At 42.2% G+C, this 15,082-nt stretch overlaps 1 protein-coding gene across 1 annotated transcript in view; it reads right to left on the bottom strand.

Annotated features, from left to right (window-relative positions):
* The window catches only part of smad6b (SMAD family member 6b), a 28,113-nt gene extending 13,423 nt beyond the window's left edge, over nt 1–14,690 (bottom strand). Inside the window, exons 1-3 of the mRNA XM_058076535.1 lie at nt 13,317–14,690; nt 9,840–9,896; nt 9,297–9,374 (exon numbers count right to left, since the gene is read on the bottom strand). Coding sequence (XP_057932518.1) covers nt 9,297–9,374; nt 9,840–9,896; nt 13,317–14,091 — 910 coding nt within the window. The 5' untranslated portion in view covers nt 14,092–14,690. The remainder of the gene's footprint in view (nt 1–9,296; nt 9,375–9,839; nt 9,897–13,316) is intronic.
* Between the last annotated feature and the right edge of the window lie 392 nt (nt 14,691–15,082).

Here is a 15,082-nt window from a genome sequence, read left to right as displayed (position 1 = left end):
CCATTTGCCTTTGCCAGGCGATGCAAGGCAAGCACATTTACTGTGTGGCTACTCAAAAGGGAGCATTGTTCCCCCTCTCAGCCTTGAGAGGAGGGCACACTAAAACACTAAACTAACAGTTGGACATTCCATACATTTTTAATGGCATTACATGCTCCTTATTTGTTGCTGTAACCCTGTGCCCTGAGCTGAATGAATGGACCTATTGGTGCTGTGCTGCAGGCTGAAGCCAGTGAAGATGGCAGCAACATCCCTGCACAAGATTAGGTCACTTACAAAGCTAGAAAATGGGGCATAGGTAATTAACAACATACATCCACCTCTTTCTGTGTTACCTTGACGGAAACAGTGCAGGTACATCAGACTCAAGAGTCATACTTGATTAATCTTTTTCTGTGGGACCTTCACAGGTTAGTCAAACACAATAATGGTGGAATCACAAGCTGGCTAAAAGACAAATACTAAGTCCTAGTTAAGAGGCTTCAGGCCACTTGGAGCACTGATTTCAATTACAACTATGTATATAAGTACTGTATTATTACAGCTGATTACAGATGCCAACAACTCCTTTACTAGCGAACAGTATAGACAACACGGATCCATTGTCAAATTATGTGGGGTTTTTTTGGTCCATCATTTGTTGTTATTCCCTAGCTCACACAGAAGGGGATAAAATCCTATAATTGACAAATTATAATGGGTTTTTCCTTAGATTGTGGAAATTACTTCTGTACTGCTGCTAAGTGTATATGTAATGTTTGTCAATACAACAAAACCAGTCTTTGGCTTAAGAATTTTGTACAGTAATGTGTACAGTAGTCCCTCATTTATCACGGACAACTGGTTCCAGAACCAACCAAGATGAGTGAATTTTCACAAACATTCCTTATTTATAAATATATTAGAATATTAGTTAGAGCGTAAAAAACCTGTTTGTGACCTTCTAAATACTATTTTTAACTTTATTGGGGCCTTCAATACTTGGAATACCTCCACTGTATTTCAGTGGGAGCTTGACAAGCCAGAATTGGGCTTTACACTGTGAAGGCCAGTATTGTTAAAAAAATCCTGATAATAATCTGTATTGCCATATGCTGCCATTTATGCTAGTTTCAAAACACAAACGTCGACGTTGTTACCCGCTACGCTAATCAATCACTTAAAAAAAACACATTACACCTATGTATTAATAGCATTAATAGTCCCAGCTTGTAGTTGAACAATGCCAGCTCTCTGCTTGTGTCTAAAACCCTCAAAATTTAAAATAAAATACAATGACAGTACTGTATTTGGCAAAAAATGACTTTACGGTTAAAAGGTGACAAAATATGGTACTGTACGAACTTTTTCTTTGCAGATGGGCAGAACTGAACCCGGCTTGGGATTTCTCAATATTATAAAAAGTTTTAAATATAGTTAAATGTTTACTTAGTTCCCAACAACAAGTCTTAAAAAGTCTTAATCTAATAGCCAGATGACCGCTTTGCATTTTTTGGGTGCTTGAGTGGAAACAATCTAGGCTGCAATCAAACCCCAAACAATAAAACAACTACAAACACGCACACATCCTTGCACACACACGCACACACACACACACACACACACACACAAGAACAAGGCATGTTAATGAACCACTGCTGTGGACTCCACCGAGGACATTCATTCAGCGTCATAGCCCCCGAGAGGAAAAGTTGAAAGTGGATTTCTGATCGCAGCCTAACAATGCTGAGAAAGGGAAAATGAAAAATGTGCTTATCGCTCTTATCAATAGTTCATTTATGTGTTTGTGTATGTGTGTGTGTGTGTGTTATGTAAGGGGAAACGGAAGCCAGCCTCCCAGGACAGGAACAGATACAGTGCTTGAGACAGGGATTGTGGGTAAAAACTTTACACCACTACGGAGAGAAAAGAGCGCAGAACCCCTCAAGATGTACCGCTACAACCCTCCATCCATTTGAACTGCGATGAGATCCCCTCAAACCATATCAGTCCTCTGTCCCTACATTCCTCAGGCTCCCTTCCACTGTAGAGGGGGCAGTTCACCTCCCTGCATGGCTACAAAACCCAGGCTGCTTTTTTAAAACAGGATGTTTGTCTGAGGCCTCCTTCCCCTCAAATAAACAATCCGCAAAACCTGATTTCAGGAGGCAGGGCTGGAAGCACTCCAGTCACATTATTTCCACATCCCGTATCCTGGAGCATCGGCGCTCCTGGGGGAGTGTGGGCGGCGAGGCACTGGGAAGACGCCGGGAAAGACTTAGGTCTGTGGTGGAAACCTGAGGACGGATGCCAGGCTGCAGGGGGAGATGAGCCCAAACTACAAGATGTTGATCATATTGACAAGTCCAGGGGCAGATTTAGGTTGGCTATCATAAGTAATGAATTGATTGTCGCCCATGTTGGATTTTAGTCACATGTGGCAGTCAAAGATCAGGTCAGTTGGTGTTGATAAGTACTTGAAATGGTATTTTGTTCTGTAAATTAACACAAAGAAATCTTCACTCTTACTGTGCACTTCAAGTTCAGTTGCAATTAATTTGCATTTATCAGCAGCTTTTAAGAAAAACTGCTCTGGTTTAACAGAATAATCAGAGTAATTTAAGAATAATCAGACATGATATTACAGTGTCCCAATTTTGTCCACCACATACTGAGAATTCAAAGAATGTGGCGGTCCACTGTGATACATTTTGCAGATTAAAATTATAACAGGGCTGGAGTGGTTAGCGCAGGCCTCACAGCTAGGAGACCCGAGTCTAGGGTGTACCCCACCTCTCGCCCGAAGACAGCTGGGATAGGCTCCAGCACCCCCGCGACCCTCGTGAGGATATAAGCATTTTGAGGAATGCATTTTTAAGGAAAATGCATGAATGAATGAAAATTATAGCAAAAAATACAATAGTACACCTAATAATATACAGCATTAATCATGATTTCACTTTCAAAATATGCCAAGGGCCAATAAAAAAACAACGCATGTAATGGGACACACCTATTTTGTCAATGAAAAAAAACACAAACAAAAAATTCCAACAATGTTCTATTTACATTACTGACCTGTATATAAGCAACCTATAGCGACGTTGTTGTTATTGTAGCTAACACTGTGTAGCGCCTATCGTCACTACTGAGGACTGTTCGACACAATGCAACTGACTGGAAAACAAAAACATACGAACAACTATGAATAGACAACCAAATTATCTGTATTAGCCTAAATGTGTATTATGTATACAAGTATTAGCCCCCATTCTGTGTTTTGTTTATACATAGCTCGATGGACTGTGATATCATGTGCTATGTGCTCCATGTATCACAATTAATATCATGGTGACTTCCACGATGGACAGCTCTCTATCTGATCCAGCTGGTCTGGTGTCTTTTACAATTTATTTTCGGTACGTGAAAAAAAAAAAAAGTTTATAGCAGTGCAAGTGTTGTTAGGGCTAACAATTCTTTGTTTGTTGTGATGCAGTCTCTTAGAGAAATGCCCGGGCTATACATATGAAGCCTTTCCATCCATGCTAACACTGTATGCTACGCTCATTTCTGGCTTGATATGCATGTTGTCATGACTGTACCTCTTAGTGCATGTTCACGGTGTCCTGTGATGTGTATTGATAGCTCCCTCATGCTAACTGTTTTTGCTATCTTTAGAACGCACAGAAAAGGGAAAGACGTGTATTCATGCTTTACATAAGGATTGTGGGTGATGGGCAACCCCCCCCCCCTTCCAGACATAGATATGCTCTTTTGGCATTCATCATGCAAATTTGCCTTTAAAATGATGTAAAAGTGGTTAGCGCGCAGACCTCACAGCTAGGAGACCAGGGTTCAATTCCACCCTCGGCCATCTCTGTGTGGAGTTTGCATGTTCTCCCCGTGCATGCGTGGGTTTTCTCCGGGTACTCCGGTTTCCTCCCACATTCCAAAAACATGCACATTCCGGGCTATACATGTGAGGCTAATAGGTATGAATGTGAGTGTGAATGGTTGTTTGTCTATATGTGCCCTGTGATTGGCTGGCCACCAGTCCAGGGTGTACCCCGCCTCTCGCCCGAAGACAGCTGGAATAGGCTCCAGCACCCCCGCGACCCTCGTGAGGAAAAGCGGTAAAAAATGAATGAATGAATGAATATGCCAAGGGCCAATAAAAAAAAAATCTGCGGGTCGCAAATAGCCCCAATGCCACACTTTGGTCACCCATGATTTAAAGGAAAGTGAGTCAAATCCTATTCTAATTTGTGTATAACCCATCTAGTTCAGCCAACCCTACGTTCTGATTGGGCTCGAACCAAGGTCCACTGAATGATAGCCCAAAAACATGACCACACATCTTTCTCTTTTCTGTGCCCTGTGATTGGGTGTACCCCGCCTCTCGCCCCAAGACAGCCGGGATAGGCTCCAGCACCCCCCGCGACCCTTGTGAGGAAAAAAGCGGTAGAAAATGAATGAATGAATGATGTAAAACAGTAGCTGGTATCCATCAAACATGCAGTCAATAAATGAGCAGGCTTTGCAAAGTGCTTTTACTCCAGAGACAGGCTGGCACACTGCATAGAATGTGGAATGATTACTGTGTGGGAACTTTTGACTACTGATTCCCTCCAGTAAGCATGCAATACAGGGAAGCGGGCACACTATGTACACAACATCTTTCCGCTCCTTCGGTCCAGCTTTCCTACACTCTCAGGAAGGGGGAAAAAAGGACAGTGAATTAAAGGTCAAATTATATGTCCTGTGGTCATGAGACCCCTTTAAATGCAAGGGAGCCCCATGTATGTGTGAGTGATTGTGTGTGTGTGTACACAATGTTATGCTGACAAATTCCTTGGCTTGATTGGGCACACAACCTGTGTTGACGGAAGAATGTAGGCAGACTGGAGCCATGATATTCCAGCAGTCTAAAGCAGGAACAGTTAGAAGGATTGCGTCATTCAATGATCATAAATATTCTCTATTATGGCAAAACATTGTTGGCATGTCTGCACACTGCACAAGTACAGGCTTAACGTCCGCCAAGGCCACACACAGGAATGCCTGTGGCTGCATTTGTCATTAATAATCGAATACTATTTTTAAAAACTAAAATTTGATAAAGCATTAAAAAGCTCAAGAAGGACTTCTATGAACCAGATTTTTCCACAGTGATAAAAATCTGGAGCTGTACTAAAATTTTATCTTTCCTACTTAAATTCACTTCACACTGTTCCATAAAGTTTTGTGAAAATCTTGGCATCTGGCAGAGGTAATGAAAATGCCAAACATGAAGAACAACCCCTCATTTGTCTCGGAGTATGTACACACTGCAGGGTATGATGCCCGCATTTTTGTTAAAATGATCTTTTTATGGAGTCTTTTGCATCGCCACATAAATGTGGCTTGTATTTGTTTATATGAATTATATGAAATATGAATGCAATGTAACTGATTTTTTTCATGTCGGCGTCAACAGTACAATTCAGATTTTTTTTTAATGTGACTCTGGCCTCATTTGTATGTAAATAAAAATCCAATATGTATCCGGGCTACTGCAGTCTTAACTATCAGGTTCCATATATCTCGGGTTGAGCATCCATGAATCTGTACAAACATTCCGATTTTCCTGGGATGATTCATATCTTGAAATTTTAATTCCTAATTTCTACAGCCGACCAGCCCGATTACCGGAAATAATAACACCAACAAAGAAGTGGCAAGGGGCGTTTGTGTTCATCCATTGCAACCATGTACAATGTGTGAAGTTTGGCTAAAATTGTGCAAGAAAGCAGTACAACATTTGCAACGCCTTCATATCATGCAAAGTGTAAAACAATAAGTTACGTTGCTCGTATGCCAACATTGATGCACCCAATAAATGAAACTTTACACTGCGACTATGTTGGCCAACTCAAATTCCAGACGCTAATGTTAGCACTAACCAAGAAGTTGAGCCATAGATGTTAATAAGATAAGATATTAATATGAAGCAAACACCTACACTGACTGGTTGGAGTGTCTACTTTATCATGTTTTGGCTAAAACACAAAGAAAATAGGTCTGCTTTCATGGATGACTAAATAAACTTAAAAATATTCATATTTGAGAGACTGAAATCAGGATATTTACATTATGATCAATTACCAAAATAGTTGTCAATTAATTGGGTAATCGATTAACCATCGATTAATTGTTGCAGCTCACCATGATTGTTTGCTATTCTGAACGCAGGTTAGTAGGAACCCTACAATGTACTATATAGAGACTTGAAAACATATATGTTCAAATTCAATGCTTTTGATGCCATATAGGTCGGATATATAAGATCTGAATGTTCAGACTGCAGTAACATCGGTTATTTTTTGGGTCAATAGCTACATACCAAAGAGGCTTGAGTCACATTTGAGAAAAATCTGAATTATCCTGTTCACACTGATATGAAAAACCATCTAATACAGGTCACATATGAGCAAATAAAATCTGAATTCATCTGCCTAGGTTCCTCTAAACATGCACTAATTGAGACATGAAGGGAAAAGGAGACTCAAGCATCTCCCACATAGAAAATATCTGCCGCAGCTACTGGGAGAACATGTTTAAAGGCGCTGTAGTAACAGCGTGTCAAAGCAGGTGCTACAGTGAGTAATGAAAAGACAACTTCTGTTTTCGAGGACTGGAAGGAATGTTTTCTGTAAAACGCATTTCAAATCAGCACTCTCATCTGTTACGCTCCAATGTCGGAAGGCTTTGTGGAGGAATTGTCTTTCATCAGGAGAAATCCGATGACCGCGCCATAATAAAGTCAATGTGTAGGGAGCAAGCAGCCCTCAGACAGTCATACAGGAAGCAATGAGGCCTGCTTCAAAGGCCTTCATTCTGATGTGCACACGACAAGGCCCAGGCACTGAGGAAACAGGTGTGCGGGCACACTGGGAGGGCAGCGCAAGCGAAGGCATTCCCTCACACACACACACACACACACACACACACACAGAGAGAGAGTACTAAGGCATACTATGTGTGCACAGGCTTGAAAGCTCAGTCAGCCTGTGACGTAAACACACATCCCAGATGCCTGGCAGAGGGTGTCTTTCTCACAATGTGACGTAGCCATGTTTAAATAAAATGTCCCATGAGCACATAAAGATAGGAACATTTAAAACCCAGAAGGTATGTGTGATGTCAACATGTTCCATAAAGTTAATGATGAATCTAAAATATGTGAACGTTTCTGTGTGATTGATCATTAGCACACCAGGCTGGATAATTCAACACATCACACCCCTCCCACTCATGTTTACTTGTTCCTCTGTCAATAGTTGGGAGTCTGGCTTACATACAACTCTTGTCTACACATAAACTGCACGCTCTATAAAGTCGAGCTGCGGGGCGAATCGTATGCGGTGTGATTTCCAGGTCAGCAACATGCTAAATGTATGACAACATGACAATATACATGAGAAGAGTTCTGTCAGATGCTGGAATCTGCAGAACAACATGGACAAAAAAGACGCATTTTGAAGCATGGCCGCCCAAGGACGTTATGAGGTTGGATTTTGTCAATATATTTGTTTTTGTTTCAATAATTACATTGATTTTCTTCTTGTGTATCGGTGCCATTTATGCGTTTTCTATAGCACTTATTCTATTCAGGGTCACGGGTGACTTTGGGTGAGGTACAATGAGTGCACATACACCAGTGATTTTCAACAACTGTGTGCCGCGAGAAATCGTCCGGTGTGCCGTGAGGAATTATTCAATATCACTTTTTTTAATTAACATGTATTAATAATTTTCTGCAAATATTACGTCATTGTCGCGTGTCATTGGTGTAAAAACTGGCAGAGCAATGTAATATTCGTCCGTGTGGCAACACGTAGCTGATTGCCTCGTTCCTCTAATAGACTTAGTGATGCACGTGAGAGGTAGTGGTGACATTTTGTAACATTGTTGGTTAAATTAGTATGCGGATCAAAAGGATCTGCTGTGGCGAGTCCGTTAATCAGAAAAAAGCTGAAAGAAGCAAATCATGTTGGTTAATGGTGTGCCGCAAAATTTTTCCAACGTAAAAAAAACATACCATGGCTCAAAAAAGGTTGAAAAACACTGATATACAGTACAAACAACCAATCATATCTATGGACAATCCATGGTTAGTCTCCCAAATAATGTTATTAGGAAGTGGGAAAGAGGAAACCCACGCAACATGCAAACTCCACGCGAGAGGCTCAAACCTTCAGTAAATTAAACTTGAGTTAAAATGGTTACCATATGCCTGCCTTTAAAAGCAATGTGATTCGCTAATTTGATCTTTTACATGCTGGGTAAGACATACAATACCATTGGAGGCAAAATGCCTTCAACAATTTGCGCACAGCACGGAAAAATACACCACTTTCTGGTGTACTGGTCCGCCCCTCTCTCTCGAAGAGCGACCTATGTGAGCGACATCACAGTAGGAGGAAACCAAATCATGTCTAGATACTCCCACTTCACCACAGCCTCACTGGAATTGTGGTGCACGCTCTGACAAGCCCCTCATTTGTTGACTCAGGGAGTGTCGCCGGGCCACACTGAGGTGGTGACAGCTGACTACCAGGGGAGGAGGCAGGGGGCCCTCGCTGACTGAATACTTCACTGCCAGGTTACTAGTTATTCAACTGTCCAGGGCCTACGAGTCTTGAACAGGAAATGCGACGGCTCCAATGCAACTCCTCCTAAAATAAGGGCTTCAAACTCCATGTCTACATGATGCTGTCCATGGAGGCTGAGGTGGAAAGGGAGGGGGGTGATCTCATGCTGACACCTGAAGTGTTTCACTTCAAATCAGAAGACAGTGTCTGTTTCTACTCATTTCCTTTCCTAAAGCCTCCCATCCACGACAGACACCCTAAATTGCACACACACACGCATGTGCAGAAGTATGCGTGCTTGTTTCTGAATGAGCACGGATCTCATTACCGTTTTATCCCTCTCAAATATTTCTGAAAGGAAAACAGAGGGTGGGGAGGCCAGCACGCCCTGTGGAACCTCTACTTACAATGAAACCTTTATCTGAGCACCACGCTTAATAGCTTTTAATGAGAAGGAATAAAACACAAGGCCAAAGTGTAACCGAGCAGGTTTGTGTATTCATTCAGACATACTCTACAGTAGTAGTAGTAGTAGTGACCGGTCAAGATGCATAAACTATTTATTTTCTGGAAAATATGATTTGATACGCATGATGGAATTTTTATATGAATGCAATAATTGTGTAATAACATTCATTCATTCTGAAAAGGAGAGAGTGATGACAGTTGGAGGAGCGCACCCACCTGAGAATTCCCCTGGTGAGATGTTTGGTGAGCTGGCTGCCTCTGTTTCAGTGTAAGACAATGTGGAGTCTGACAGGTCTGTAGGGAAAGAAAAGAAAAATTAGCCTCCTCATTAGGTGCATCAGCCTGGCTGCAACGCCGCTGCAGTAGTTCTCCAGGCAGCATTCATCATTGCTAGTGTCAATATCATGTTCCACCATCCACTAAAGACTATTAGTTTCATCCCATAATAGATAACAGCACAACAGGCTCGCTAACAGGCTTTACCTGATGACATCCCCCCCCTATCCTACAAGTGCTTCCAGACCCCGTAAAAACCCTCAGGCTGGTCGGCAACAGTAACCCACCGAACACACTGAGCATGATTAAAGATCTTCAGCAGTTTCACCACATGACAAAGGCAAAAGCCAACCCAACACTTTCAAGTTGATGAAGGCTGTCATTAAAAGTCGACATGACGTCATTGCAAAATGAATAACTGCCTGGTTCCAATTGACAAGTCAGAAACAGTAAATAAAGGCTGGCATAATTAGTGTCTCTTACCCAGTGGCTTGTGTTCTTCATTCGGGGAGAGCCTTGAATATGGAGGTGGGGGTGACTCTGCAATATGAAATACATGATATTAAATACAGTACCGTAACACAAATTGCACAATTTAAATTGAGTGGGTGGTTTAGTTTGGATATTATCCAGAGTATTGTCATTCAATACAAGAGCCATTACAAAGATATTTAGTGTCGGTACTAGTGATGGACGGTCAATTCTGTGGTTTAAATACATCGATACTCATACAAGTACAGAGTATTCTCATAAAAGTATACTAAAAATAAGTATTGATAAAAAAGTATGTGTGACTTCCACATCTAACTTACTACGTATGGACTTTGGGTCTAAAGCAGGGGTCGTCAACCCGTCGATTATACATCTATATTTAATGCATGTACTGTTCAGGGTGGAATTAATGTTTTTTTTTACATCAGGTACCTTGAAGGGCATCTACAGTAAGTGTCCTTTTTAGGACCAATGACACATTTGAGATATCTAGTAAGCGTACAATGGTGCCTTGGTTAACATCATTATTCCATTGCATTCCAACTCAAACCAAAACGGACTCTAACCAAGTTAAATTTTTCCATTGAAAATAATGTAATTCCAGACACCCCAAAATATCAAGAGAAAACATTTTTATGGACAATATAGTTTCACATGCAGAAAATGAGGCAAAAATAATTATAAATGACGGATGAATGGTCAACTGAACATCCCTTTTACATAGTTTTGTTTAAAAAAAAAACCCACAAAACTATCATGGTTGACCATCGATGGTCTTTTAAGCCGTAAAATTCATAGGTCTTGCACATTTGTCTTGGTATGGCTCTCCCCGAATGCGGTTCATGTATTTTGTTACATCGTGTATCTCGCTCTAGCACGGCAAATCTGATATAAACAAATGCTGTTGCTTTAAAATGGCGCCCGTATCGGTTTAAATATATTTATTATGATTAATAGGTTTTGAAAAATACACATTAAAGTTATTTCAGAGTTACATGTTATTGTGATAAAAATGCTAAAAAAAGAAATTGGTATTTTTATTGAATCAAATAATCTGGTATTACTCATAACTAGTGGACACTACCAAAGGTTATAGTGTTTATTATTCTGGTTGAATTTGTGTACAAACCCACTGCATCATACTTAAAAGTGTTTTTCTAATGTTTGTGTCTTTGATTTGGCTCAAAATATTACAGTAAATTACAATAATTAAAACAACCATACTGTTAATTGCATACCTCTCTGACAGTGGTAATCAAAAGACAGATGTTTTTTTATTTTTTGAGCTTTTGTATTGGAGGCTTCAACTACTAAAATGTTAATGAAGCTAACACCAACCGATACATTAGTGGTCGTAGCAGAAACTTTTAGTAGTACGCAGTCTCATACAGCTCAAGTAAATGCGTCCTTTTAACCATTTGGATCGTTCAAAGACATTGTTGTTATGTGTAGGAATAAAAAAGAATAGTAAAAGAAAGAAAGAAAGAAAAAATTGCAAACACACTGTGACCTTGCCTGCAGTCGAAAAAGCGGGGAAGGGAAAAAAAGCATAATAGCTGCGGGTCCTTTAAGAGTGGCAGCAGTAATTGCCAGGATCTGAACTCAGTCACTCAGATACACAGCGAGTCAGTCTGGCGCCAGTAGTATGCAAACTGTATATTATCACCACTCCTCCACCTAAATAGCATGAGGGGACCTCCTTAGGACAAAAGGGCTTTTAAAGGCGCAACTTGAAACGGAGCTCACTTGAAAAGTACAATGGCTGACCAAATAAGGGGGGGGGGGGGGCTTTGCTTCAGTCCAATGAAGCCTCTCAGTTTATAGTCAATCAACTGAGAGGCTTCCTTTTACAAGCAAAATAGACCTTTTGGGTATATAAACATAACATGTACACAAAATACATGCTCTGTTAATTGGATTGTTTTACTGTTTTAAGTTATCGTGTATTTGTCCTAATAATTATAAAACTTTGGGGATATCTGTATTGCATGTATGTAATACACGTATTCATTCCAAGGCATGTTGAGCACAACCCATAGAGGGAGCCACAAACATAATTTATAGTCATGTAAAAATAAAATGACAATTCATTTTTAGTATTATGAGTATTATAAGAATGATCTCTAAACTTGACATCTTATTCAAAACAACCAAGCCGGTGATTACGGTCTTGATTCAAAGGCCTGCCGTTGAATAGCATGAAAGAAATACCATCTCTATCGGGCCACGCATGAACGCATGTGAGCTATGTCTACTACGAGCCTGGGTCCCGATATGGGGTATGCACCACCCCCCTCCCTCTTCTTACAATCCATCTCCCATTTTTAGAGAGGGGAACAACATCACAACAGCACAGGGAAACACATTCCCACCTTTAACACTTACAATATACACACAACATACAGGTTGGACTTCATTTGATAGTGGAGCATATATGATGCTGCCAGCTGGCAGGTAAAGATGGATGTTATGGAAAATCCCCCTCCTGTGCCAGAGAGGAGACAGAAATACTGACACTTTGCACATGATAGTGTGTGTTGTCATGGCACCAGCGGGGTCAAGTGGCCCAGCATTGGGAGTCTCTCCAAATTGCAGGCCTTAAGTTTAAAGTGGTCAATAAGTCATGGAGGGATAAAACAAGGGAGTCTCACAAGACTTGACCAAACGGGAATGGTAATAAGATTATTATCACAAGCATGATGTTTGGCCTAATTAGTCTGGAAGAATAAACATTCATTCATTCATTCATTTTCTACCGCTTTTTCCTCACGAGGGTCGCGGGGGGTGCTGGAGCCTATCCCAGCTGTCTTCGGGCGAGAGGCGGGGTACACCCCGGACTGGTCGCCAGCTAATCACAGGGCACATATAGACAAACAACCATTCACACTCACATTCATACCTATGGCCAATTAACCTAGCATGTTTTTGGAATGTGGGAGGAAACCGGAGTACCCGGAGAAAACCCACGCATGCACGAGGAGAACATGCAAACTCCACACAGAGATGGCCGAGGGTGGAATTGAACCCTGGTCTCCTAGCTGTGAGGTCTGCGTGCTAACCACTCAACCGCCGTGTCGCCATAAAATAAACAATTTAAAGAAAATAACACGGAAAACTTTGAGGATAAGTACAAATAAGTACATTTGTATAAGTCACATTAAATATGTCCAAGCCATCCATATCAGTAATTACTCAAATAGTGAATACAAGCTAGCAATAAAAAAAGGGTTATGAACAGAGAAAGGAGTTAATGCGTAGTTAATTCATAGTGTGAGGCATGCCGCACCTGGGATGTGCAGCAGCTTGAGAAAAATAAAGAAAACCTGCTATGCTGACTTCAGTTATATGAAGAGAAAATGAGTTTAATAGAGATCAGGGGAATCTGCGACTGTATTATAGCCTCACTGGGACACACTTTGAAAATTGTCCTTTCCCGTGCATGTAAAGGCGAAAGGGTGGTCTTCTTACCTGGCCCACAGAGGCGACTGTAGTGATAGGGATTGCAGCACACAGTCGGACTGTCCAGCCCACCAAAGCTCTTACACTCACAGAGCGGTTTGAGCTGGGCCGGGTGCTGGAGGTCTGACCAGCGGTACAGTTTACACACAAGCAGCTGTGGGGACGCCACACGGCCACCCAGTCTCAGCTCAGTCCGGGACACCATAACGCAGTCGCTGGGAAGCCCTCCTTTGGACTCCACCGCCTCCAGTAAAGAATCCAACGCCTTCTCCTTGAGCTTTTTTAAAAGTGTGTGTGTGGCCAACTTGAGTTCTTGCTCCAGCACCGTGCGAGGCATCGCCTCCTGGGACTCAGGAGAACCGCCATCCCGCTGGCCGAGGCCCCTCAGGGTGAAGTGGCACGACCCAGGGTCCCTGCTATCCGGGGTCACCTCCGGACCCCTGAGCTCAGTGTGGTCCCGCTCTTTAAATAAGCAGCAGGTCACAGTCCTGGAGTCACTATCCTGCACGAAGCGAGGAGACCCTTGGTCCTGCGCACACCCTGCACCCCCATCTTGGTCTAACCCCAGGGCGCTGCTGAACACACCCCCTGGGTCACCTGCGAATGACCCGCTGGGGGTCATCGATCTAAACTCCGTTTTAGGAATCTTCTGCGGGTTGTTTGCGAAGAGATCGTCCCTGCACCCCTCATGAGTTTGGCCATTTCCATCGTCCCCCTCTTTATCTGGAATCAAACGGCTTCTCCAGAGTCGCCGCACAAGACCTGAGCGTTTCGTCCTGAACATAGACAACTTGACTATCTATTGGGGGGGCGAGGGGTGGAGGTTACTCTTGTTCGGCTGTCCCAAAGTTAAACACACTCAACATGAATAAGTGAGGGAAATGCCGTGCAGGGCATGCACAGCCAACTGACCCACACTGGTGGCCAAACGGCAACATTAGACACAAGACGCACCGGTTGCGTCTACACGCCGACAAAAGCGCACAACAATAACACAACGAAACGCGACATTCCGAGCAACAATGTGACAAAAATTAGCGGACTTTAGCGGAAGGAAGCTGCTACAGCTAAGACGTGGAGTCCATCATTGAGAAGATAGCTTTGGAACAAAAATCCAAACAAAAGTATAGCTCCAAAATAGTTTGGCACTTTTTTGTACAAATCCCCAAACAAAAGTACGAGAAATCAAGATCCTTGCTCTCTTTTTTAAAAATCCCAACAAAAGATCCACGAAGAAGAAAAAGAAGAGGAGCAATCCCGGGGACGAAGCGCATTCCTGCTTCTCTCCTCAGAGCCGAACCAAACTGCAAGCCAGCGCGCTTTCTTTCCCAGTTTCTCTCTTTTTCACTCCCCCCTCTCCTCTCTTCTCCTCTCCTCTCTCTCACTAACACACACACACACACACACACACACATGCGGGGCCCCCGAGGAGAGCGCTGGAGCCATTGGCTGACTACCATCATGTGCTAGTCTAGACACTTTGGCGGCTGGGAGCTGCACTGATTGGTGCACAAACAAGGTTTCAAGTTTCTTAACTCTTAAAGGCGAACCAGCCACCTATCGCTTTAACTTCAACTCACTCCCAACTTATTTACATTTCACCTTGTTATCGCACTTTGAGGCAAAATAACAAGAAACACCCATGTGTTTTATGAGGGGAAATAAATCAATTGGTTCCAGCTTTAATGGGAAATAAATACTAATAATAGAATTTGAATACGATTCTTTATATTATGCTTTCAGGCATGGTGAATTATTATTATTATAGGCACTAT

This window comes from Doryrhamphus excisus, chromosome 6 (genome assembly GCF_030265055.1).
Source record: "Doryrhamphus excisus isolate RoL2022-K1 chromosome 6, RoL_Dexc_1.0, whole genome shotgun sequence".
Taxonomy (NCBI): domain Eukaryota; kingdom Metazoa; phylum Chordata; class Actinopteri; order Syngnathiformes; family Syngnathidae; genus Doryrhamphus; species Doryrhamphus excisus.
Note: the sequence above shows the minus strand (reverse complement) of the source record. Positions and strands in the feature narration are given on the sequence as shown.